This window comes from Musa acuminata, chromosome BXJ3-6, assembly GCF_036884655.1.
Source record: "Musa acuminata AAA Group cultivar baxijiao chromosome BXJ3-6, Cavendish_Baxijiao_AAA, whole genome shotgun sequence".
In the NCBI taxonomy this organism is placed as follows: Eukaryota; Viridiplantae; Streptophyta; class Magnoliopsida; order Zingiberales; family Musaceae; genus Musa; species Musa acuminata.
In genome coordinates, this window is record NC_088354.1 from 30,023,364 (window position 1) to 30,049,439 (window position 26,076).

General features: G+C 37.6%; 3 protein-coding genes and 1 pseudogene across 7 annotated transcripts; 3 read left to right on the forward strand and 1 right to left on the reverse strand.

Moving 5' to 3' along the window:
* Positions 1–251: 251 nt before the first annotated feature.
* On the forward strand, positions 252–7,780 carry LOC103988883 (protein RETARDED ROOT GROWTH-LIKE). Of its 3 annotated transcripts, none has more exons than XR_010497515.1 (8): positions 252–793; positions 894–1,005; positions 1,645–1,807; positions 4,018–4,166; positions 4,247–4,398; positions 6,652–6,766; positions 6,853–7,511; positions 7,752–7,780. XR_010497515.1 is itself a non-coding variant. In XM_009407553.3 (7 exons), the coding sequence occupies exons 1-7, from the start codon at positions 357–359 to the stop codon at positions 7,048–7,050; spliced, it is 1,326 nt and encodes a 441-aa protein (XP_009405828.1). In that variant the 5' UTR covers positions 252–356; the 3' UTR covers positions 7,051–7,706. The 3 variants fall into 3 exon arrangements, 1 of the variants encoding a protein (XP_009405828.1); XR_001978717.2 differs by lacking the exon at positions 7,752–7,780 and having other exon boundaries at positions 264–793; positions 6,853–7,136; positions 7,224–7,706; XM_009407553.3 differs by lacking the exon at positions 7,752–7,780 and having other exon boundaries at positions 6,853–7,706.
* A 74-nt stretch (positions 7,781–7,854) lies between these two features.
* On the forward strand, positions 7,855–12,519 carry LOC108953188 (tetraspanin-3-like). Its single transcript, XM_065155928.1, has 5 exons — positions 7,855–7,993; positions 8,065–8,388; positions 8,904–9,024; positions 9,226–9,813; positions 11,892–12,519. The coding sequence occupies exons 4-5, from the start codon at positions 9,280–9,282 to the stop codon at positions 12,234–12,236; spliced, it is 879 nt and encodes a 292-aa protein (XP_065012000.1). The 5' UTR covers positions 7,855–7,993; positions 8,065–8,388; positions 8,904–9,024; positions 9,226–9,279; the 3' UTR covers positions 12,237–12,519.
* A 1,638-nt stretch (positions 12,520–14,157) lies between these two features.
* On the reverse strand, positions 14,158–17,842 carry LOC135641417 (uncharacterized; annotated as a pseudogene).
* Positions 17,843–19,165: 1,323 nt separating this feature from the next.
* Positions 19,166–22,947, forward strand: LOC135640915 (elongation factor 1-alpha-like). Of its 3 annotated transcripts, none has more exons than XM_065155786.1 (4): positions 19,232–19,276; positions 20,356–20,456; positions 21,062–21,550; positions 21,812–22,947. In XM_065155786.1, the coding sequence occupies exons 3-4, from the start codon at positions 21,089–21,091 to the stop codon at positions 22,691–22,693; spliced, it is 1,344 nt and encodes a 447-aa protein (XP_065011858.1). In that variant the 5' UTR covers positions 19,232–19,276; positions 20,356–20,456; positions 21,062–21,088; the 3' UTR covers positions 22,694–22,947. The 3 variants fall into 3 exon arrangements, with proteins under 3 accessions (XP_065011857.1, XP_065011858.1, XP_065011859.1); XM_065155787.1 differs by having other exon boundaries at positions 20,356–20,450; XM_065155785.1 differs by lacking the exon at positions 20,356–20,456 and having other exon boundaries at positions 19,166–19,276.
* The last annotated feature ends 3,129 nt before the right edge of the window (positions 22,948–26,076 follow it).

Genomic DNA, 26,076 nt, shown 5'->3' on the forward strand with positions numbered 1-26,076 from the left:
GGAAAAGTGGGAAAATCGAGTCTCGTGAGCCAATTTGAGTTCATTGGGCTCACTAAAATGGCAAGAAATTAAGGGTTACGAACCAATTCGATTCAATCCATCTATTTAACCTATGGAAGAGTGGAAAATCGAATCTCATGAGCCAATTTGAGTTCTTAGCTCACCAAAATGACAGGAAATTGAGCGCGACGAACCAATTCGATTCAATTTTAGCCCGTCGCTTATTTTTACGAACGCTAACATCTCTTTCTCTCTCCGCTTTATCTTCTCATTGCTTGTGTTCCTCCGCAGCCGCCCTCTCATCGTGCCCCCCTCCGCTCCCACTTCCCTTTATATCGGCAGCCCATGTAACGGCCATGGAGATCTCGGGACTCCGCTCTCTGGCGAAGCACCTCAAGACCATGCTCTCCTCCACCTCCTCTTATCCCTTTCCTCCTCCTCCTCCTCTCTCCTCTCCCTATAAAGCCCTGCACCTTGGCCCTTCCCGAACCCTAATCCCTCTCCTTCTTTCCGGCCGAATCCGTCTCTCCGCCGTCGCCTGCCTCCTCCCCCGCCGGTGCCACCGCCAGATCCGCCTCCCCCTCCCTGGCTTCCTCTGCCACCCGACCGTCGATCGCTTCCCCCGGCCCTTCTCCTCCATCTCTTCCGACCCGGTGTTCGAGCGACGGGAGGAGCGGCAGCAGCCCACATCGTCCTGCTCCGCGGACGGCGAGTACCAGGACCACCTCTTGCAGGTCCAGCAGGAGAAGCAGAGCCGGTTCGTCCCCGTTAAGGCCTACTTCTTGTGCACCAGGTGCTCTCATTCTCCTCCCGTTTATGTGCTCGTCATTGTGGTTTGCATTTGGCTAGTTCGTTGATGATCGTGATCTTCATGGTGCTGGGATGTATCGCAGTATTGATTTGAGGAGCTTGCAGGCTCAGAATGCGTTCAACGTTATTCCACCTACATCCCGCGCCACCAATTACGTTGTCCTTCGATACTATGATGTTAAGAACGACCCTCATGTAAGTTACTGTTTCTCTTTCCTTTATTCTTGAATAATTACAAAGTAGTTCATTGAGGTTTTTGCTATGTTAAATGTTAAATCATTTACATTGATTATTATATTAGTTAAGATATTTTGTCTAAGTAGTTAACTATAACTAATTGATGAACAACGATAGTAGTAGAAGACTTGATAAGAATAACATAATTGGTTAGTTTTCGTGTTTAAATTTTGTTTTTGTTGTTTTGAATTTCATTGAAGACTTATAGGGTGGGAATAAGTGAGGATTTTGTTTATCTTTAGTTTATTGATGTCTAAATTTGAACGATGCTGGTGAGATTGGGTCCTCATCTTTGGCATTCTAAATCTCACATTGCAGTTATATGGTACAAGACGTACACATATTGGAAGAGGAACCTGGATCACTGTGGCAAGGTTGTAGAGTGATCCCATCCCATCGTCTATGCTCCAATGTTATTGACTGTGATTGGACTAGTTAAACACATGTAGTTTGTCTGCCCACTAGTTTTATTTTATTCTGTTGCTGTGATCTTTGTGCTAGAGTTCATATGATTTCTTTACACTTCATGGGCATCTTAATGCTAATTAATTACAAATATAAAACATGCAAACTAACATAGTGCCTTTCATATTTCAGGTTATGGAGTCTGGTTTTCCAAATGAGAGTGTTTGTCACTATATGGTAGTTTTTCACTATGGTTCTGTTGTTTTGTTCAATGTCACTGACCATGAAGCTGATGGGTACCTGAAGATTGTTGAAAAACATGCATCAGGTTTGCTACCAGAGATGAGAAAGGATGGTAAGTATGTCAAAGTTGCCTGAAAGAAATATACTTTTCATATATATATGTGTGTGTGTGTGTGTGTGTGTGTGTGTGTTTGTGTGAACTTATATGAACTTCTTAGATTCATGCAAATATGTTGGATGCGACTTGGTGCAGAGATGGTGGTGTGCTTCAGAATGGTTAATATGATTAACCTTTTATTATTCACATTTCACAATGGCATATATGTGGGATTGAAGTATGTGATAGGGATACATTGGATTAAATAATGACAACAGAATGAACAAATGACTTAGTTTCACTCTAGATGTTCCTTTGGGTCAGTCAGAGTCTTCTTGATTTCTCAACAAGTTCTAATCCTGATATGCTTTGAATCTCATTAAGATTTAAGATAGAAGTAGACTAAATACAAAGATCAAAGTCAATATGTTTAGGTGTAAGTACTTGAAGAAAGTTTCACACTTGTGATTTTAGTGTGGGATATTGGCAATTGGAAGGCAAAGAAGCTCTGGGAAACTAGGTCAAGATGCAGATCTCTAATATGTACTTTGGATCTACCACACATTAAACATTGAAAAAATATATAAGAAAAATGTTGGAACTAAGATTCACAGAAAGCTCTGTACAGGAGGTGTAATTTAAAGTTCTTGTGTGGTTGGAAGTTGGTTCATTAAAAACATCTACTTCAGGGATGAGTTCATATGCAGCAACTGTGAATTGGTTCTTTCCAAGTTTGGGATCCTTCAAATTCAAGCAGAAGTTGTTATTTTGGATGGCAACAAGGTCATGTAACTTAATCAAAATCCTCCAAAAATAGTCTTAAATTCAAGTTGAATTTGGTTAGTATGTTAGTTTGCAGCAGATCTGGCAGTGCCATACATTATGTGGCCCAACTGGATTGAGTATAACTTGGTCCATGAGTTGTATAATTTAGCTTTGGTTGGTTTTTTTTTTTTTTTTTCCAGATGCCAATGACCACGTATTTTACATGCTTATTTGTGCAAATCAGATACAATAGTAACAGTTTTATATGAAGTCGAACTGTAGAAGATACTTAGCCAGTTGGGTTATTGTAGGTGGAGATTAGGTGCTGTTGGCTGAAAAAGAAAAAAGCATTTAGTCACCTTTTCCTTGTTGGATGACTGATGATTAAGTCATCTTATTTTGAACAAGCTGTTTATGTTTTTTAGAAGTTAGGACTGATCTGAACAAATCAGTTTGTATACTGTTCTTTTTCCAACAAATAGAGATGCCATTTAGCCCTCAAGCGTTTTTTTCCTTCTAATCCTCTATTTTTTAACCTTATGTTTTGTTTCAGTTGTTTATCAATACACAACAATTCGTTAGCTTTTTATTTTTCCAACATGGATCCTACTGCTGGTTTTTATGTTGAAATATTGTTATGGGTAGAACCAGATCCGGCTAGTTAAGTGTCCTATAGTAAGAGCAGTAATGAACTCTGGAGACCATTCCTATGGGGGCGCTGAGGGGAGAGTCTTGATTGGTAGAAAAAGACCACTCACAGAATGAGAATGTTGTGCTGTGCATAATAACCTTCATCCAAATCCATAATTACTGAGTCAGAAGATATAATCTTTATTTTTCAATCACTGAAGTACAAACTTGCCATGTCTCTCATGAAGTAAAATAAATACAAGCTGTTTTGTCTTAAGTGGAATCGTATAGTATTGGTATGATATAGAGGTTATGGACAAAATGAACTCTATGTTCTCATGCATGTTACATTTGATGCACTTTGATGATGATCTACAACAATCCACAACTTGAATGATGATAAACTGGTACATTTTAGCTTCTGCAATATCTAGATTCAGGATCCTATTGTTATGATACTTGACATAGGTCCATGCACTGCTGAGTTTGACAATTTTACCAATAACTCTCAACTATTCTTTCCATCCATGTTTACATATGTATTTCCCTTTTCTTCTTCCTAATAGCTCATTTATCTGTGAGATGCAACCTTATGGTATGTGCCTATAGAATATACTGATATGCTTGGTACAGTGATAATATGTATATGCTATTTAGTTATTGTTCTGAAGGAAGCAATACTACAAACTTACAGTTCTTTTTTTTTATTTCATGGACAGGTTTTTAACAACCTGTTCTTTCATTTGATCTCAATTTTGCTAATTTTGATGAATGTAAATAATACTTGCTGAAACTTTTCCTGACAGTGGTTTGAATTATTGGAACTCTAGATTATGCTGTAGTCGAAAAACCAACTCTGGAGACTTGGATGGAAGGTGGACTTGACTACATAGTGCTTAAAACTTTGAACATAGATGGTATTCGGACCATTGGAAGTGTTCTTGGTCAAAGCATTGCTTTGGATTACTACATCCGGCAAGTATGTTTTAAGATATTTATCAACTATAAAATGTGTTAATCCTGAGCACTGATGGAAGACATATGCTTGCTTCTGTTTAGGTTGATGGAATGGTAGCTGAGTTCACAGGTATCAACCGGGGTTTGGAGAAAACTGGAACCTTTACCATGAAAAGGAAAAAGCTTTTTCAGTTAGTGGGGAAAGCAAATTCAAATCTGGCTGATGTCATTCTCAAACTTGGTCTTTTTGAGAGGTAATCTTGATGTTGAAATAATTAATGCTTATAACATGTAAATTGTAAAATAGTTTTAATATCCGCACATGACTGTAGTTATCACTTGGTCAAGTTTTTGCTTTTGGGATTTCTGAAGGCAAGTGTTTGAACTAGTTTAATTGTGGATCAAACTGGTACTAGAAAAAGGTCTCAGAGTAGTATCTTGATAATTACTATTTTGCTATTATCATATGCGGACAGTTTAGTTTCTTCTGTGCCCATTAATTATTTACTTGAATAGGTGAATATGAAAGTAGGGTCAGATAATTATAAAATGGATGCTCTATGACCATCAAATGTTATCTTAAAACACTGTACTGACTTTTGATGTTATTATTGACCAGTCATCCTCATAACTGATTAATAGTGTTAGTACAAGTGTTCGAGTATTATTGACTAATCAGTTAATGCCTGATCAAATATTTTAATTCTTTACAAGTTCAGTCACAGCCAGAAAGGGTTGGAGGTGGTCCTAGAGTGACCTAAAACACAGGTTTACAGATTCATGGTCCTGGTGTGGTGGATGGATTGTAGCTGACCAGGCACTTTGGTGGATGCCTAGGAGGGGCTATGTAGACAATATGCATGTAAATGAACTGTGAAGACAAAATCTTGGTTTATGCTCAACAGAAGCTACAACATGACTAGCTCTGTATATACACCTTAACCATGTCGGTTTCTTGCCATCTTGTGCTGAATTTTTTGCAGCTAGTGTATGTCCTTTTTGGCCTATCTTTCTTTGTACAATAATACGTTTCTCTTAAAGTTATGCCTAAGGTCTTCCATTATATGGTACTGTAAGCTGAATGTGTTTTTCCATTCTCCGCTAATGTAATTCTTCATACGGTTGAAGAATTACTGAAAATATTCACTTGTCTATTATTTGTCTCAAATAAATTCTTCCAATTTGTGGTCAAGCTTAATGCTTAATTATCTTTTAGTAGATAAGATTGTTCTGCTGTGGTACTTGCCGAATCCATTGCATTGTGCGAATGACATATACTACATTTTGATATTATAAAAGGTAATTTTTTGTTGATAATGCCTGTATAAATTTAGTATAGTAGTCGAGATGAGAGTATTGAAGTGAATGTGTGATTTTACTAGGAAAAATAAAATAGAAACGTACTCATTTGCGAACGATTAGATATAGCCCTCTTAGAAAATAAAATGACGAGAGATCATTTAAGATGATATAAACACGTTAAAAAGAAATCTTGTGACATTGTGGGTAGTTGAGTTAATATATTTAGTGGTGCACTAAGAGGTAAACGAAAACCTAAGAAGCTTTTATAATGAACAATAAAGAGATACCTGAATGCTTTTAATTTAACCAAAGATGTCTTACACAAAACTAAATGGTGGTAGAAGATCCATGTAGCATCCCTTAAATATTTGGGACATTATCACTTGAAGTTATCACTATTATATAGGCCATCTGTGCTTATGGGTTAGTATTAGATATTCGAGAAGATATATGTGTGTGCATTCATGTTGACAAGACAAGTAGGTTGAGATAGATGAACATGATAAGTTAAGACGAATGCATAAATGCCATGGTAAGCTATATGTGGGTGTTCTTGTTGAAGTAGTTTTCATATAGTGGAAGTTGAGAGGAAGTTATGTTTTCTTAACATGTCCAAACAATTTTATCAACTCCAGTCGTAATGATTGGTGAATCAATTCAAATTGCTGGTATACTGATAGGGAATAAAACAACACATAGATCTGTGTAGAGATGGAGGATATGATGGCTCTAGATCCTTAGGAGGATGTTGCATGTAATGAGCTGAATTGGGAGGAGAGGATCTCACTATTCATCAATGGAGTTGGGACGAAGGGCTTGTTGTTGCTTTGTTGTTTTTTTGAAGATGTGAGACTAGATTGTATACTACGGTTTTACTTGATCCCATATCAAATGAAATGGGTGCAATATCAGCCATATTTTACTTTGTTATAGGTGGAATATAATGATAATTAAAATATTTTTATAGAACTAGCTTATGAGCTATCACATAATTAGGTTCATTAAGCTAAAGCAAATATAGTATTGTCAGCTGTGATTTGAAAAGAGAGTCTTGTTGTTACTTGGTAGTCTTTGATTTCTAGGAGCTGATTTGTTGTAATTTAGAATCTTGTAATTTCATGTTCATTCAACGTTTGCCATGAAAGCTTTTTATATGACCTTTACTGCTGATGTTCCTGATTCATGCTCTGTACAATAACCTACAGGTCAGATATTGCTTGGAAGAATGCTAAATATGCACAGATATGGGAGTATCTCAGGGATGAATATGAGCTAACACAGAGATTTGGAAATCTTGATTTTAAGTTGAAGTTTGTTGAGGTAAACCAATATGCCTAGACTGTTCTAAAATTTCTTTTGTTCTTTCTCACTCCCAAGTTAAATTTTCCAATATTTCTCTTGTGCAGCACAATATTCGCTTCCTCCAGGAAATTCTTCAGAATAGGAAGTCTGTTTTCCTCGAATGGCTAATCATTGTTTTGATTGCTGTGGAGATCCTCATCTCTCTTTATAACATCTTTTTTCATCCAACACCAGTAGTTATCCAACAAAAAACAAACAACCAGAAAATTTCTCAAGAAGGATCTGTCGACTATGATGGCTAAATTTGCGGATATGGATTCTATTATATCCAATAGTCTTTAATTTTTGTTAATCTTCCTCAGATCTTTTTGTAAAGTTGCTACAATCTGTAAGATCATTTCTCTAGATAAATTATTTCACATGTTATCTTTAATGAAATGATCAGAAGCAAAAAAGAATTGCATTTCGTTTGCAGTCAGTATTGCTGCAGTCCAGAATCTGGAGCTTCAGCTGTGAACGCAAGTGCTATCAAAAAAATACTATTCAGACAAATGATGGTTTACTTATTTCCAAGACTCTGAACTCTTTCTCGTAGAGCCAAGTCTCAAAAGCTTGGATCACAGTTGAGCTTCAGCTGCAACTCAAGTGCTATCCAGAAAAACCAATCGGACAATGAAGAATTGCAAATGGCTGTCGTTTGGAAGATACGAAGCTTCTGGATCACATTTGTCTCTGTTTTCCTGTTCTACTGGTGAGAGCACAGGTGAGAGGTCTCTGTTAAGTGGTTGTTCGTACCTTCTGAGCACCCTTTATTCTTTCCTGTGGGAGTGATTTAAAACAATTTCGTGTCAGCAAGTCCAGAACAAATCACATTATTTGTGTATTCTTGGCTAGGCATTACAATGTTCAATTTTTAGCATTAATAATCATCATCACTCACCATTTTGCTGTTCCTTTATGAGTTTTCGGTGTACTTTGACTTGACCTTAATGTTCACTTCTAGAGAATGTAATAAGCGGATCTCTTAGTGAAGCTATCTGGTAAGTGCTGAGCACATCTTCCTATTTTACTTGTTTTCCTTGCTGAACATAAATGCTACTGTAAAATATCATTCGTTTTTCCTTTTTCTTTTTTTTCTTAGTGCAGAAGCCCATGTGAAGATGATGGAAGCTAGGTAAAGCTGCATAAAATAGGACAAATATACTTGTATTGTACATGGAAATGACCCATTTGCGATACTCTCTGGTATGCTTCAATCTCTCTCTCTCTCTCTCTCTCTCTCTCTTTCTGATGTGGACTCTGATATGGGCAATCAGGTGGGTACGACCCTAGTGCATGTGACCCGACATTTTCGCGGCCGAGAAGGACTGCCCACGTGGTCCCGCTACGCCGCCCCAGCCGTCGATTGCGCTGCCGCCCTTTCTTTATTCGGGGGGACTCATCCCCCACCCACGGCAAGCACACTCGGTTTCGACGCGAAACATCGTCTGATGAGACTGCATCTCTCCCTTATCAAACACCGACCACTTTGTTTTATGATTCATCCTGATCTGGATTCTTATGGACTTGTGTACTTTTTTGTCAGATGATTCGTTACCGAGAGCTACGGGAAAAGATCGACAAAAAGAAGGCGGCCACCTGTAAGTTGCCAGTTGTAAGCTCAGCGCTTTAATCTCGATGCATCTCACTCATCTCTATTGTCATGAAATAATACCAAAATCTAAGTCATAGCTGGCTTTCTTTACCGAAAACACGTGTCATCTTATGTCATCCAAGTCTCATCATTAATTCTTTTGAGCTGTACTTAATGCCAAAATTAAAACCAAAGAATTTGTTCTCGAAAACAGATTACATTCTTGAACTCCAGTAAGCTAGTGGTTGTTCCAAGCATGTTTTTTCTTAAGTCTCTGTTTCCCAGGAACCAAGCATTCAGAATCTGATATGGCATCTTTCAATTCTTTATTGTTGTCCAATGGTGTCTAATCATCCTTGGAAATGTTTGACATTAAAAAAAAAACTGTTTTTGACACATCTTTCTGCATGCAAAGCTTTTTCTTGAGGACATCCAATCAGATATTAGGTGATGATGATTATTTCATAAGATTCCTGTCTTCTATCAAGTTATTTCTGTAGCTTACTTGTTATTCTCTCTTAGGTCAAGCAAGATAGGTGTTCTCATCCACCCGATAATAAGCTACTGTGAGTCGTCTTTCCGGGATTTGTGCTTTCAGAGATTTGAGGAATGTGACTCACCCAGCGTGGCAATTTCCACTGAGGTAACTGTAACTGCTACAACCTGCTCCACAGTCCAAGCAACATTAGTCCCCACACGCTTCTTTAAATTTAACTGCACGTGTACGGCCGTCGTCACTCTACTGATACATACTGCCATTAATCTATTATAACTCACCTGCCATCTCCGGAGCTCTCTTCATCCAAAGGCTAACAAAGCCCACCCCCCCTCTCCCAATCTGCAGAGAATGAACAGAGTAAGCAACGAAGCAGAGTGCCACCAGCAGTAAACCAGAGAGATGATCCGAGGTGCCAACAGCCTGATAGGGGCTGTGAACTTTGTGACGTTTTTGATATCGATCCCTATCCTGGGCGGTGGCATATGGCTGAGCGCCAAGGCCAACTCCACCGACTGCCTCCGCTTCCTCCAGTGGCCGCTCATCATCATCGGCGTTGCCATCATGGTCATCTCCCTCATGGGCTTTGCCGGCGCCTGCTACCGCCTGGCGTGGCTGCTCCGCCTCTACCTCTTCGCCATGTTCTTCGTCGTCGTGGCGCTCCTTGGCTTCGTCGTCTTCGCCTTCGCCGTCACTGACCGCGGGCACGGCCAGGTCGTCATGAACCGCGCCTTCCTCGAGTACCAGCTCTCGGATTACTCCGGTTGGCTCAAGGACCGTGTCTCCGACCCCGGTTACTGGGCCAAGATCAGCGCCTGCCTCCGCGAAGGTCATGCGTGCTCCAAAATGGCAAGATACGCCCGAGATCCAACCACAGGAGTGCTCGTACCTGAGTCCCCGGATATGTTCTACCGGAGAAATCTCTCCCCTATCGAGGTTGGTTCTTGGATCCATCTTCATTTTCCTCTGTTTGTTGGCCTTATTCGAATTCTTCAAGGAGGTTTCCTTAAAAGGGGCATCTCTAGGTGCAAGATTGGATTTTTAGGAGTAGTGAAGCTAAAAGACGCCATCTTTTGGCGAAATAATTAGAGCAGTGTTAATTTTTGGTAGTGGGATATCTTTGATTGCGGATTTGGTGAAATTTGATCTTGGAAGATTAGATCTTGGGCTTTCATGTGAATTTAAACAATATTTTCAGTCAAGTAGTTCTTATTTGTATCTTCATCTGCTTTTTAATGTTATTGTTTAGTTCTTCTCTAGAAGCACGTCCTCTCACTATCGATTACTTACTAGAGCAAGTATGAGGAATATGGAGAGGAGGTGTTGATTTTCTTTTTATTTATGAATATATCTGCTTCTCCGCTTCCAACTAAAATCTTCTCTTTGTTTTTGCTTGTGTAAAAAAAAAAAAAGAACTCCCGGGCAATATGTAGATGGAAGATTGGCCTTCCGGATTGTAAAGGCTAAGTAATTAGAAGTTCCATGGAAGAATATTCATTCTTTCTTTGGGGAAATACTATAAGCTCTATCCTATCTTCTTGACTGATTCTTAATAGTACAAAGTAAAAAAAAGGTTGATGCTTATCTTCATCAAAAAGTTGGGAAATTATATCAAGACCTAACACACAGACCATAATCTCCATCCTACCTTTAAGATTTTAAAATAAAAAAGGGTAGATGCTTATCTTCATTAAAAAGTCAGGGAATCATGACAAGACCTAACAACAAACAGAATAAGCTGCTTTTTAACTTCTTGATTGATTTTTTTAAGAAACAAAGTAAACAAGGGCAACATTTTTTTCTTCAACTCTGTGACCGTGATGTTTGAAAAGTCTTGTCCAGCATAAACATCCTCAGGAATTACTACAGCTGCACCATATGACAAAACTACTTAAGAGAGATCATTACTCTTCATTCTTACCAGCAAAAGAAAAGGACCTTCACCACTGCTGCATGATCAAGCAATGATACAACATCACATGAGAGATTGAAAAAGATCAGATAGGTACAGTGGAAGTGCGCTATTCTTATATAGATACAAAAGCACATGTTCTTTTTAGGGTGGAGGACCAATTGTGTCTTTGAATCCTCCCTCATCTCCTGGCCCACACCACCTTAGTTGAATACTTGGCTTGTTCTCCAATTGTCTATCATATGTTTACCTTAGCCAGAATATAGCATGAAGAGAGCTCATTCTGGTTTAAAAGTAGAGTTCCTTTAGATTTGAGGTTGTAGAGAATCTCTATGGCCTAAATATGTGGAAATTTCTGTTTACCAGATACATTAATAATCTTTTCTTTCTAAGGAGTTATCTGGCTTTTTATCCAACAATTGTAGTAGTGAACTATTGCAGCTGTCAAAATTATACATTAAGTATGTGATGCGATTTTTGTATATGAGCCGCCTTAACTGTTATATGAGAAATCCTTATATCTACCAGATACATCAATATTGTTTGGGAATTTTATCGGAAAAAGCTCCTACTATTGGCTTTTCACTGAATGACGCCCCCCATGTTCGTTTCTACCTAGGTGTGACCCTTTTTTTCTATTTGGACCAAAATACCCTTATATTTTTACTAAATAACTTGAACATATATGTTATTCAAAAAATCTCTGATTTTGATAATCTCATAATAATCTCATAATAATTATCAAAAAATAAAAAATGATTCTAATAATCTCATAATCATGCCTTAATAATTTTAAGATGATCAGTATCATTTTTTATATATTTTTAAAATTCTATGATAATTAATTATCAAAATTAGATTTTTTTTTTTTTAATAACATATGTGCTAGATCATTTTAGTAAAAGCATGAGTATATTTTCTTCCAAATAGTAAAAATAGGTGCCCTCAGGTTAAACTGAATATGGGGGGCACCATCTGGTAACAAGCCAATAGTAGAGATTTTTTCTGGTAAAATGTCCATATTGTTTTTATTTTAATAGTTAACTGGATTTTTTATGCTAACATTTATTTGCTTAATTGTTTTGTTTCTCAAACAATGCAGTCTGGATGCTGTAAGCCTCCAACTACATGTGGCTATGCATACGCAAATGAGACATTCTGGACCTCAGGGGCAGGAATGATGGTTAATGACATGGACTGCACCAGGTGGAGCAATGATCAGCAGTTGCTGTGCTACCAGTGTGACTCATGTAAGGCTGGGGTTCTTGCAAGCATCAGGCATAGCTGGAGGAAGGTCTCAGTGATTAACATTGTTGTGCTCGTAATCCTCGTCATTGTCTATGTCATTGGTTGTGCAGCATTCAGAAATGCGAAAAGGGTCGACAATGATGAGCCCTTTGGAGAGAACAGAATTACTAAAGCAAGACCTAGCAGGTTCCAGTTTTAGGAAGTTCTGTGGAATAGAACTATTCTGTACAATACAAACATATTGGAATTTGAGGAATCTAGTTCATGTACTGGAAATTGGTTGTTTGGCCTTAAGGGCCTAAGGACAAAAAGGCTTCATCAAATTCCATTTGGCTTGTTTTGTTCATATAATAGTTGTGTGTGTCTCAGTTTTCTTTTGTGTTCAACACAGTCAAACAAACGACACTGGCTGATCCTCATTGTACCTTAGTCCAAATGGTGTTTTGTTTTACCAGAATGTAGGATTTCTTCTGTTGCTTGTATCGAACTTCGTATACATGGAGAATGCCTTGTTTGTGTGTTGCTTTTATCAAACTTTGTTTACATGGACAATATATCACCTGTGTGTATGACCTGCATATCTGAGTTCTCTAGGAATCCAGTGAAGTTTGCATAAACTATTATAAATGTTTTTCTTCTAAATGTCAACATTGTATTTATCCTTCGTGGTTGTTAGTTGGTGGTCCTTCGGTATGAGCTAGCATCAAGTGGCTACAGCTTCTTGAATGTGGGATGATTCAGCATTTGAAACCAGAAAGGAAAGCCATCACAAGCAGGAGAACATAGTACTCCCTTGAGCTTTTAACTTGAAGAGTATCTTGTCAATTCATACTTATAGTTGAATCACTCAGAGGCAGGCATCTCACAGGATCAGGTACATAAGTCACATTTAAGCTATTCTACAGTTGCTCTTATTGGTTTTATGTGTAAATTACGTCATTCTTACCAAATCATCTTGCCTGTCTGTTTGATGCTCATTTTCTTGAAAAAATATATTTCTTGAATCCATTAATAGATAATTATTTTCATCTTTACTGTACCAGTGACATTTTTTTCTGAAGACTTGAGCGTTATATATCTTGAACCATGACTGCCAGTGTATATTTGCATTGGCATTGCATTGTCACTATTGCATTTGCTCCTTTATGCATATTTGTTGCTTTAGATTATGCTTCACGATGATGGACATTAGTCATTAGGCCCCTAACATTGGAACTACAAAAATTTACTGATGTATTAGACATGCTGGTGATTAGCAAGTCTCTCAGTCGTCTACAGTGGAAACAGCAACCAAGTTCCATGCTCGTCTACCTCCTATTGGTAAACATAGTGGTTAGCTAGGTTTTAATTCAAGGAGAATTTTTCGCTTAATTTTGACCATGATATATGAACCTCATTGATACACAGTTGGCATTTGCAAGTTCAACAAAGTCCCTGTTGGCAAATATATCTACATCTCTGACTAGCCATCCTATGTAATAATGAGGCATTAGTTGTAGTTCAAAGAACCTCTTAATCTACCAGCTATTGTTTTCTGTGGTGTGTGTATCAGTTTCTAATATGCTAGTAAGCATCTGTTCTTTTCCATTTCTCCATTGTTTTCTATGTACTAATGTAGTATTTACCTCTACTGGTTCCTTCTAGATCCTGTTAAAAGTAAAACATAGTTATGCCCTTAGTTTGTCTTCTGCAAACTTTATCGCCTGAGTACTTAAGAAATGTGGATTAGTCGCAACTTCTTTGAAGCATTCTTTTACTCCTGTTTCCATCTCAATTAGTGTTATAAATTATCACATATTAGGTGAAAATTGTATTTTGTAACTTGGTGCAACTGATTGGCTATGCTTTTAGAATGCTTTTAAAACGTTGACAGTATGCCTAGATGAATCATGTTAATGCATTTGCTGCGGTATACTTGAAATATCAAGAGGAAATAATTGCAAGAACAGTTAAGCAAATACCGAATATTTACGTCATCTAGATGAATTGAACCAAACAGCCTTCACAGCCATTGCATCAAAATGTCTTATTCCATTTTCTTTTGACCATATCAAATAACGGTTGCAATTTGCAGTATCGTGTTTGGGTTTCTGTTCTGGCAGGGACTTTGTATCTTGCAATCATTGTTTACAGCTTGATGGATTGTTTGAAACTGCAACAATCTTTTTATTGCCATGCTTGTTTTTTGCTTTTGACATCTTGCTTGCTTGAACCAAAAGATGAAATTTGGAACCTCTGAAATGAAACATAAGGACAACAGTCACCAATAATGTATGATAAGCACATCCATAATGGTGCCTCTACTCAAAACTGGTGCAGATCTAAAAGTTCTGACCATTTTGTTTTGCGGAAAGTTACAGACTGCTTACCTTCTTGAGTAACAATTCATTTTGTTTCTCCATTTCACTGATTTGTTCCAGAGTCATCCCAAACCACTCATCAATCCAAGCAAAACAAAGCTTGTGAAATTCCAAAAGAACTGCCTTCTGACTCTGTCAGGTAAAAGGTTTACATCAACGATATTCTAAAGGAAGAGATGAGGTAATTGATCTGGCAAGAGGAAACAAAAACCTGACTCAACAATGGAATCAAATGTTTTTGGTGTATATAGTTTTAGGCTTTCTCAGCCATAAGTGTGCCGTGGTTCAGTACAGTTTTTGTTTTACTTATCATGAATACATGTTCAATCTTCTCATATCAACATTGTGAAAAATGATTTCACAAGATTAATCTGTGAGTTTCATAACATGGTTATCTACATATGCTAGAAACAAAGTAGACTGCATTGAACATGCTGCTTAAATCTTGCTATAGTTTTTCTTCTAGTGATGAGCAAAATTTTCAAGCTTGGGATATTTGATTACAGAAACTACAATTTGAGTGCTAAAATTCGAAGTCAGACAGAGTTTTGTATCTCCCTCTTTTAACTTCCATACTAGAAGATAATAGATAGCAATTACATGTTTCTTTTATTCAAGTAAATTGATGAATGTTTAGTTGTAGGAAGATAAGCTTCTAAAGAAAAATGTTGTTTGAGCATAAGAAAGCATTCTTGAGATGGATGACTTCTTATCTATATCTTATGTTTGTGACAAAGAGAAGTGAATCAGAACATACCGCAATTATGGCTTCCTCCATACAAAAGCCAAGGCCCCAAATAGGAGCATCCATGGTCAATAATTTGTATGTTGTCATGACTGGTTGACATGAAGCCTATAGAAAAATATCACCGAAACATGAGTTGAATGCTATGCTGATTATATCAGACAGTAGGAATAGAAGAAACAATGTGATTTTGTAGAGTCCTATGCTTCTTCTTGATATCTGGATTCCATCATGGCTTCATCCAGTCCTCTCATGGCAAGTCGTCGTTGCCACATACTCGAAATGTAAATATGGATTCTTCTGGAGTCAATGTTGATCGATGTCATAAATGAAATGAATCCTATATTCAGGTGATTTTATGTACATGATGAGATTTTTCAGTGAGGACAGGGAATGAAAAGAGGAAGGGAACAACTTTCTCTCTATCTTGATATAATTAGAGCTACCCCAAACTCATGCGACTTCCAGTTCCAGTCCCAGCTACCTGAGGACACTCCTTCCTCATCTCATTCGCTACAACAACAGACATACTGGATGGACCTTATAATGCTCCTCTTTCTAATGCTATTGTGTGTGCAGGATCAAGACATTGCCGAGCAGATCACCATGGAACTAGCATCCACGAGGGCAGCAACGTTGACCTTGTTCACAGCCCTCTCCAATCAGAATACTCTCAACCCTCAGCCACTGTTTTCTGTGTAGACCAGACCAGCAAGGGACCATCATCTACTACGAATGCTGAGCCATTTGGGACGCTCTCACCAAAGAATTCCATAGGTGAGTTTTGTTTTGGATTTTTGGTGTGAAAGAGGTGTATGTGATAAACAAGCGTAGGATGCTTTGCCAAAGTTGATTAGAGTCATCGACGATAGTTTAGGTTCTCATAGAAAACCTTGTCGACATTTGCATGAGAGAAACAAGAAGCTCAACTTCATATTGCTGCCGTGTAGGTTGGGCGTATGTGAGATAGGGAAAATGCAATTCTCAAACTCTTTCTTATGATCTATAAACCAATACAGAAATCATAACAAATACGAGAGGATTTTACCTGCCATCCTCTCAGAAGTGGACCTCGACCGCTCTTGTGTGACTTGAATTCAGACAAGTCTAGTTTGGAAGTACCGGCGACCTTACTCCAGTAGTCTCTCGAAACAGAAGCTATGTCGATGATCTCCACTTTTCTTTTGGCTACTAATTCTTTGCTCAAGCCATGAACCTAGTTGTTGTCACATATGCAGTTATTTCCCAGAGATCTTAGCCTCTGACTACCATTTGTAATGCTTTTGACATGTTTCTTTGGTAAGGAAAACTTCATGATGGAAAATATATCTATCTGATGAAGCTGAAGGAGGAGGTCTTCTTACATTCTCAGAACAGCCGTTGTCAGCCTTGTTCATGGTTTCAATCGTCAGGCAGCACTGCTTGAGGTATGGGCACTGCCGACAAGCAATTCAATAAAATTTCAAATTATTTATATATATATACATACGTATATATGGATATGGATATTTCTGTTCCACATAGATAAAGCAATACGATTGATTACCTTTATCACTGGATCGCATGATGTTCATATTCATGACAGCAAAAAAACAAAAAAGAATTTAGTGCAAGTTTGATGGCTTAAATTGAAATGATGTATATGCTCGAGGATGAAAAATGAACCGCATGAACCTGTTTTGCTTTTGGGGTACGCATTCCAGGATTCTTCTTCCAAGGTCAGGACTTCGGCTGGTGTAAAAGTTTTGAGCCAGGGAGGAATCACGCTGCAGATCGATTGATGAAGTTGAGATGAAATCTATGAGGGAAATGAGTGCATTCGATCCGTCAAATCTAACCTCTCAAAATGATAAATCTTTGTCTGATGCTGCCCCTTCCCAAGCTCTTCGTTCTCGAAAGCTATGCTCCGCAATGTCTGCACCCCTTGTCCGCTAGTGGTGTTCTGTTGCTTCATCTTCATGATGGTATACATCATAGCAATCTCATACTGCATGACATGAATTTGACTCCATAAAACATGTTTGCAAGATGCAGTAAGCAAATCCACTCCTACCTCTTCCAACGAGATGGGCATGACGATCCGTCTGAAGAAAACCAGGTCAAGGAAGAAAGATCAAACAAAGACAAAGATCGAATATTTTAAATACTCGAAGATCAACCGTAGAAAACCTCCATCTTTTTTCTGGATGCATGGAAATCTTTGCATGAAACCAACTGCTCGAACATGAATCTGTCATCAAAGGATACAATTCTCTGATCTGAACCATGTTTGACGAAGCTGGAAACTCTCCTTTGCCGAAGCAAAGCCGCGACCCCCTATTTGTTCTCCGGAAGGCACGAAAGGAGTCGGGATCAGCTTTTGCTTCCATCAGCACATGGATGAGCTTGCCAAAGGGCATCAGGACCGTCCGTCGATGATCGGATGGACCAAACAGGATGCTTTGGAGCTCGTGGCCAACCGTGGTGCAGCGAAGACGGTCCACAGGATTTGGCCTACTCAGTGATAAAGCGTGAAGTCGCGGACTGCCTTTGCAAATATTCTACTGGAATTTGGCATCTGAAGTTTTTAGGTTTGACGTATGGTCTGATGAGGATGAAGAAGAAACAAACGATGTCCAACTGATGCTCTTCTCTCATCGGAAAGAAGAAGCCAACTACTGGTCGACCATCGTCTCAACTAGGAGTCCATCACCGACCTAACAGAGCCTCTTTCATCCTCATCACTTCTCGTCCTTTGATGGTGGTGGTTCAATTAAATAGCTGTGTACTGTTGCATGCACAGTATGTGAATCTTAAAGCTTGATGGTTTCAAGGAAGTAAGGTCACATCATAGTTATTGGAATCCAATTGAACGGCCAATAACCCACATGGACTGACCTCATTCGATCGATCCAGTTTCGTAAATGTAATTAAGATTGCTTAAATGCCTTTAACTTAAATATGTTTTTATTATTTATTATTTATTTTTTTTAAAAAAATATTTATGTCAATTTTAAAATTATGATTAACAAGAGAAAGAAAATGGCCTCTCACCTTTGGTTATCCTCTATAAAATATATTATTTTTTTGAAAAAAATAATTTGAGATTATCTATAGACCTCTTCAAGTGATTTTGGAGTTCCCAAAAAATCTTTAAAATTTTTGTTTATGCTATTTTCTAAAAATAGCATAATTGACTTTCTTAGTTAAATCGATTCAATCTTGTGCTTGTAGTGTGAATTTAAGGGTTTTTTTTTTTTATATTTCTCAAAGAGTATTATCTATTTATGATAATCATTAAATATTTACTTGGCAAAGTAATTGAAATTATGAATCAGGTAAAATGATCCAATCTCCCTATATATATATATATATATATATATATATATATATATATATATATATATATATATATATGATTTACACCATTAATTATAATGTTTTTGAACAGACATAATATTTTCAATACCTTCACTGAAATATTATAAGTTTATTAAAAAATATTCTAACTAAAATAAATTAACTCAAAACTTAATGAAAATGCAAATATATGGTTTTAGACAAGTATTCTTTTTGGTTTAACAATGAAAACAACTAAGATAGAGACTTTGAATAGATTTATGATATATTTTTTTAAAAATATTATAATTGAAGAATTGGATAGATTCACATCTATTCCATAAAAACCACAGGATTGAAGAATATAATTAAAATAATAAACCGATTGGAAAATATGAAAAAGGGTAACTGAAAATTAAAAGGTGGGTTTTAACTCAATTGAGATAATATATCCATGTAAGTATAATTAACCAGCAGCTGACAATTTCGACCGTCCGATGATCTCAATCCAACAATCTTAAAGAGGTCTTTGGACCGGATATATCGTGCCCCTCAAGGAAACCTCACTGGCCGTTGGATTAGAAATGGGCGGAGAAAGAATGGTGCATATGTGACGGTCAGATCGAAAAATCGTGCGGCGGAGAAAGAATGGTGCATTTGTGACGGTCAGATCGAAAAATCGTGCGGCGGAGAAAGAAACCCTAAGTGACGTTACACAAACGATGGACCTCTATATAATGACCCCGAGTGACTCGCAGCACCAGAACACTTCTCTCGGCCATCTCTCTCCGCTCTCTCGTGGGAGCAGCCCTCTAGGTGCGATCCAATCCCTAGATCTTCGTTCGTGTAGTAAATTCAAGTTTTAGATAAAGTGTGTGCGATTCAATCGTTTGATACGTGGTTTTACTTGATCTCGTTCTTTTCCATCAAGCAAAAAATAAGCGATTTGGGTCTCTATTAGAATCTGTGGTGATTAATGTTCATTTACAGTATTAATCGTTTTAGTCTGTGTATTTTATATTGGAGATCATGAGAATCATGTACTTTAATTCTTCGGATTTGGTCTTATTCAAAGGCTTTTTTTTATATATATATTCTCTGTGACTTAGATGTTACTGTCGAGTGAAGATCCTTTTGTTCTTGGGTTTATGGTTGCTTAATGATTGTCCTGGATTTAAAATTTGATTTTGTTGGATATTGTTCTGCTCATGTGAGATCTTGATTTGATTTTTGAATCGATCATGCATATGTTTGTTGTAGAATCTGAAAAGTTGAATTGTGTTCTTAAGTAATTGGGGTTGAGAAAAAGCGTCTATTGTCTAATGGAAAGGACGAAGGTTCTGTGGACCTTCGGTATAGGTTCAAATCCTATTGGACGCTATTAAGCTTATTACATCCCCCGGATTTGGTTTTAATGCCAGTGCGTTTGACATATATTAGAGATATGCTTCTGATATGCCTGACGATGAGGTATTTTAGAAGGGCTAATGGCCTTAACGGGCATATCTCATTGTGCACTGTTACTGGCATGAGCCTGTCTTTATCTGTTCGTGATTTGTTAATTGTTACATTTGCCAAGTATTGGGCCAGTGATTTATGGATCACCAATTCATGACAGATACTTTGCATTAATTAAATAAGATTTTGTGCTTGCTGTAAGGTTATGTGTTGGATGGACTATTCTAAGCTTGCATAATTAGCAACTCTAGTGGCATGTGAATGGAGATACTTAAGGATAGTTGTTTGCTGTTCTCATTTCTTAATATGGCATCATATTTTTGGTAACAAATTCAGTCAAAATTTGATTTTCTTTGCTCAAAAGTTTATTGGTACGATCCATAAACCAACATGCATTCATTTGAATGATTTTCTTCTTCTTGATGCATATTTAATAGGGACTTAGAAGACTTGATGAGTCCATGAATGAGTTGGAATACCTTGATGTTGCTTTGCGCTAAAAATCTTCTCATTTAATTGGAGCCAACTTGAGGTGGTGGTAATATAATAATTCTGTGAACCATGTCTTAATATTTGAATTATGGAAATGTTACTTTTGGTTGGTCATTTGGTACTGAAGTTGATGTGTTCGTATTTATTTCAATGCATTTCATTTCTGTAGGCTGCATTCACTTTGTCTCATTTCAGTATCCAAATTGGTAGAGACATCTCCCTTTGAGGACTGTCATAGATTTTGTTTTGCTGTTGCAATCGTGCAGTTACCACCTGAGTTACAACATTGAGGATGGTTCCATGTAGATATTGTGTGATCATTTTGCTTTTATCTGTATCATTGGCCCATGTTCTTGACTAAAAATTATTCCTTCTATGGTTTCAATGAAATTTGTTGTTACAGGCCCATGTCTCGAGTAATGTAATTTGACCATTTATGTGGCCTTTTCCATCTTTCATTTTAGTATTTTGATGAAATCTGGATCTGTGATTATCATCTGGGAACTTCTGTGATCTATCACTCAGTGGTAATTTATATGAAATAATATATTTCTGATGCTTCCACTTTACTGTTTTGGTTCTATCTTACTTTTAATGTACTATTACAAGCTTGATGTCTGATATTATTTCTGAAATTTTTTTTATTGGTAGTTTCTTTTGCTTTAAGTTACTGTTACCATGGGGAAGGAGAAGGTTCACATTAACATTGTGGTCATTGGTCATGTCGACTCTGGGAAGTCGACCACCACTGGTCATCTCATCTACAAGTTGGGAGGTATTGACAAGCGTGTGATCGAGAGGTTTGAAAAGGAGGCTGCAGAAATGAACAAGAGGTCGTTCAAGTATGCCTGGGTTCTTGACAAGCTTAAGGCTGAGCGTGAGAGAGGGATTACCATTGATATTGCCCTTTGGAAGTTTGAGACCACCAAGTACTACTGTACGGTCATTGATGCTCCTGGACATCGTGACTTCATCAAGAATATGATCACTGGAACCTCCCAGGCGGACTGTGCTGTTCTTATCATTGACTCAACCACTGGTGGTTTTGAAGCTGGTATCTCAAAGGATGGACAGACACGGGAGCATGCCTTGCTTGCTTTTACTCTTGGAGTTAAACAGATGATTTGCTGTTGCAACAAGGTAAACATTGTTCAATTCCTTGAGAAAAGGTTGACCTGGTGTTTATTTGGTTGGCATGTTTTTTCTATGAAATTCTTGCAAATTTAAAATAGTTAAAACTCTTCTTTTTTTTTATTTAGCTTTTGCATAAGTCTTTTTTTTTGTCTTGGAGGATCCAGTATAATAGTTTGTCTTCATCATGCGCTCCTCGTACCTGATCATTTGTGATTTGTATAATTTTTCTCCTTTTTCTCATGAGTTTCCGTGGCTGTCTCATTGCAGATGGATGCAACCACCCCCAAATATTCCAAGGCCAGGTATGATGAAATTGTGAAGGAGGTTTCTTCTTACCTCAAGAAGGTCGGTTACAACCCTGAGAAGATTCCCTTTGTTCCAATCTCTGGATTTGAGGGTGACAACATGATCGAGAGGTCTACCAACCTGGACTGGTACAAGGGCCCAACTCTTCTTGAAGCCCTTGACTTGATCCAGGAGCCAAAGAGGCCCACGGACAAGCCCCTTCGCCTTCCTCTTCAGGATGTGTACAAGATTGGAGGCATTGGTACTGTCCCTGTTGGACGTGTCGAGACCGGAGTACTCAAGCCTGGTATGGTTGTTACATTTGGTCCGACAGGTCTGACAACTGAAGTAAAGTCTGTCGAGATGCACCATGAAGCACTCCAGGAAGCTTTCCCTGGTGATAATGTGGGCTTTAACGTGAAGAATGTTGCTGTTAAGGATCTAAAGAGAGGTTTTGTTGCATCTAATTCCAAGGAAGATCCCACAAAAGAGGCTGCTAGCTTCACTTCTCAGGTCATCATCATGAACCATCCTGGCCAGATTGGCAATGGTTATGCCCCTGTGCTCGACTGCCACACATCCCACATTGCCGTCAAGTTCGCCGAGCTGCTCACCAAGATTGATAGGCGATCTGGAAAGGAGCTCGAGAAGGAGCCTAAGTTCCTCAAAAATGGTGATGCTGGCTTCGTTAAAATGATTCCTACCAAGCCAATGGTTGTGGAAACATTCTCAGAGTATCCTCCCCTCGGACGTTTTGCTGTGAGGGACATGCGGCAGACCGTGGCTGTAGGAGTCATCAAGAGTGTCGAGAAGAAGGATCCTACCGGTGCTAAGATCACCAAGGCTGCTGCCAAGAAGAAGTGAGCAAATCTGCAGCAACTTGAGACCTTAGTGGTATTTATCCGATGTGCTATAGGTTTTGGGTGCTTAATGGTTGTGGAACTCATGGAAGGGTTTTTACTGGTGGCTTCAAATGAGTCCGAACTATGCTTTTTGCTGCCTGGGAAGATTTTTAGGCTTTCTACTTCTGGGCTGAGCGGTTCTGATACCTATATTTCTTTGCCTTTAAATAATGTTATGACATTATGTTTTCAGTAAGAATTGCCTGCTTTTAAATCTGTTTGGTTTTTGTTTTGAAGTGTTTTTATGTTTTCTGTCTTCCTGGAATACCAGAAAATTGTTTTAAAAAACAGATTTAAAATTGTAAGTTCCAAAGCACATCCTCAACCGAAGGTCTCTGTGTTGGTTCCTCTGAAAGGCATCGTAAGCAGATCTCCATGACAACCTTCAGTGATTCATCACAGCATTGTCTGCTTATGACGGGATCCACAATGCTTCTCCTAGCAGTTCCATCAGCTACAATGTTTTCTTGTAACTACAAAAATAAAACTCAAGGTGAATACTGAAGCATGCCGACTTAATAGATCCAAAAAAATATGTTTCACAAATTCACATTCATAACCAAATTTTCTTATTCAATTTTGAAAAATCCTACAAAAGCAGTTGCAAACAATAAAAAAAAATGAAGCATACATTAAATACATAAACAGTTCACACCTCATCTTTCATTATGTCCAGTTCATTTGTTGATATGATTGGTCTTCCTAAGCTACAATGTTCTGCAAAAGACCACAAGTCACAAAATGCTTACAGCATTTATAAATAACTCAAAGATGCAAAACACATATACTATCATATATGCAATATATAAATGACACAATGCCAATGCATGCAATAACATAAGAGTGAGGGCTCATAAACAATAAAACAAATTTCATAAATTCATTCAAGAAATACAGACATGCAATGCGTAAAAGAGCATCGATTTCATGCAAGTGATTTGAATATTCGAAACACAGTACTGATTGTGCTCCTACATGCTTGACTAAAGCATGCAACTTACTCTACCAATTTAAAAATTAATATATTAAAAAATCATGTTTTCGGAGCAAAGCAATAAATGAACCTAAGTATATAGAATCTGCTTGATGGCTATATAATGTTTCTAGACAATCTATATAATTTTTATATGCAGGACTTCCAGATATAGAATCTGCTTGATGGCTATATAATGTTTCTAGACAATCTTCAAAATTCTCTCCAAATATATATATATTAGATTAATCATTATAGTTTGAAAGGAAACAAATAATTTCTTCTGAAGGGAGCATATGGTTATTTAGTCTCATATTTGTTCAGTAGTATGAAAATCCCTCGTTCTTAAGGAAGCAGAGGAGGCAGCTCGTGGGTGATCAGGGAAAGAAAGGAAGAAGAAGAAGAAGAAGAAGAAGAAGAAGAAGAAGAAGAAGAAGAAGAAGAAGAGAAAAAAAAAAATTGGGGCTTTTAGGGTTTTTGTTTTAATCTGGTCACTTCGGGTCAAAATTTTCAAAGGCAAGTGTTCTAACCTTTTCTATTGCAAGCTTTCTAATCTTTTCTCTTGCAAGTTCCCTGATCGTTTCTCCTATAATTGCTCTGATACCACCTTTGTCACGACCCCTCAAATATATCCATGATTTTTAAAATTTTTCATCATCAGACCAATCCAGGATCCAAACTAACGTTTGAGGACACTGAAAAACATTCAATCAAATTCACATTCATAAAACCTGTGTATTTTAAAATCATATATCACATCACTCGATAATTTCACATTTATGACAATCCAAGCAAACTTGACAAACATGAATAACATTTTTAAATCCACAAGCTAAATAAATTATACAATCAGAACTCCAACTATTCACCACAAGTTCATATCGTCATAAATTAGACTTAACATTCCGAAATTTCAAATAAGAGAGATCTTCTAACACTTTTACACAGTATATCCATTTCGATCGTCAGAACAATTCATTACATACAAAATATGCTTATACAACAATCGCATAACAATCGACAAGACTTGCCCATAATTCTGAATAGCTATCCACTGCCTCAGCCCAAATCAAACATCTCGAAGAGTGACAAGCTGACCTGAAAGATTTATATAACAACGGAGTGAGCCAAAAACGGCTCAGCAAGTGACAAAACATATTCAGAACAAAAAGAACGGTTTCAAACGAGTAAGGTATCATAATGTAAGGCAGAATACAAGAATTCTCAAGGATACCATCTCATTAGATACAAAATCATATGTATCATGTCATTCAAAACATATTTGATTCATAACAAATGGAGCATAGAGTAATAGGAGCATATCAATGGCAGATAGGACATTTCAGAACATATCAGTTCATAGCAAATGGAGCACAGAGTAATGGGAGCATATCAATGGCAGATAGGACATTTCAGAATATATCAGTTCATAGCAAACGGAGCACAGAGTAATTGGAGCATATCAATGGCAGATAGGACATATAAGAACATATCAGTTCATAGCAAATGGAGCACAGAGTAATTGGAGCATATCAATGGCGTATGAAATGTTCCGGAGCATATCAACGGCATATGGAACATTTCGAAGCAAAAATCATCAGTGAATGAAGCATTTCAGAGCATATCAGAAACAAATATCATACAGAAACTCAAACGTCGTCCTTGACGTTGCAATAATATCATACTTATCCAGAGCATGAACAGAAACAACTCACCAAAACTCTGGATGTCATATCAAACATATAGAAGGTGTAGTGGGATCTCAGTCAGAATGTGATTCATCCAGAATATCCCACATAGCGGGCAATAAGCGCATACCCTTTACCATTTCTGGCAAAGGTCCAGAATATCCCACGTAGCGGGACCCCACATAGCGGGCAATAAGCGCATACCCTTTACCATTTCTGGCAAAGGTCCAGACAATCCCACACACCAGAGTACAAGAGGGTAGTTTTAACAATAAGTAGCATATATCGGAAGCACACGCGGAACAACAAAGCGTACATGTGCCTTTACGAGTCAATCCGAAGTAAGCAATAATCTTTCACAAGTATATTCAGATTTGAAAGGAATTGAAAGCAAGGGCACATATGGAATCCAAGCAATCACATATAACTCAATTCAATATGAAGATTTGATGAATTCAATGTCCAAAGGAATGAAACTGGAATAGGCACATATCGAAAGCAAATGCGGAACAATAGGATATACATGTGCCTATATGAGTCAATACGATATAGCATAAACGTTACACAACAGTTTTCAAGAATGCAATAATTTTAAGGACAAGAGCATACAAGAATTCAAAGCAGTAATATAAAGCTCAATTGAATAAGAAAGCTAAAGGATATCAATTTCCAAAGGAATGAAAC

Bases quoted from the DNA above. Each gene is read 5' to 3' on its own strand.
- LOC103988883 (XM_009407553.3), top strand. From the start codon at position 357: ATGGAGATCTCGGGACTCCGCTCTCTGGCGAAGCACCTCAAGACCATG. The intron at 794-893 runs GTGCTCTCATTC...GATGTATCGCAG, and splicing joins GCCTACTTCTTGTGCACCAG to TATTGATTTGAGGAGCTTGC. The intron at 1,006-1,644 runs GTAAGTTACTGT...TTCATATTTCAG, and splicing joins ATGTTAAGAACGACCCTCAT to GTTATGGAGTCTGGTTTTCC.
- LOC108953188 (XM_065155928.1), top strand. From the start codon at position 9,280: ATGATCCGAGGTGCCAACAGCCTGATAGGGGCTGTGAACTTTGTGACG. The intron at 9,814-11,891 runs GTTGGTTCTTGG...CAAACAATGCAG, and splicing joins GAAATCTCTCCCCTATCGAG to TCTGGATGCTGTAAGCCTCC.
- LOC135640915 (XM_065155785.1), top strand. From the start codon at position 21,089: ATGGGGAAGGAGAAGGTTCACATTAACATTGTGGTCATTGGTCATGTC. The intron at 21,551-21,811 runs GTAAACATTGTT...GTCTCATTGCAG, and splicing joins TGATTTGCTGTTGCAACAAG to ATGGATGCAACCACCCCCAA.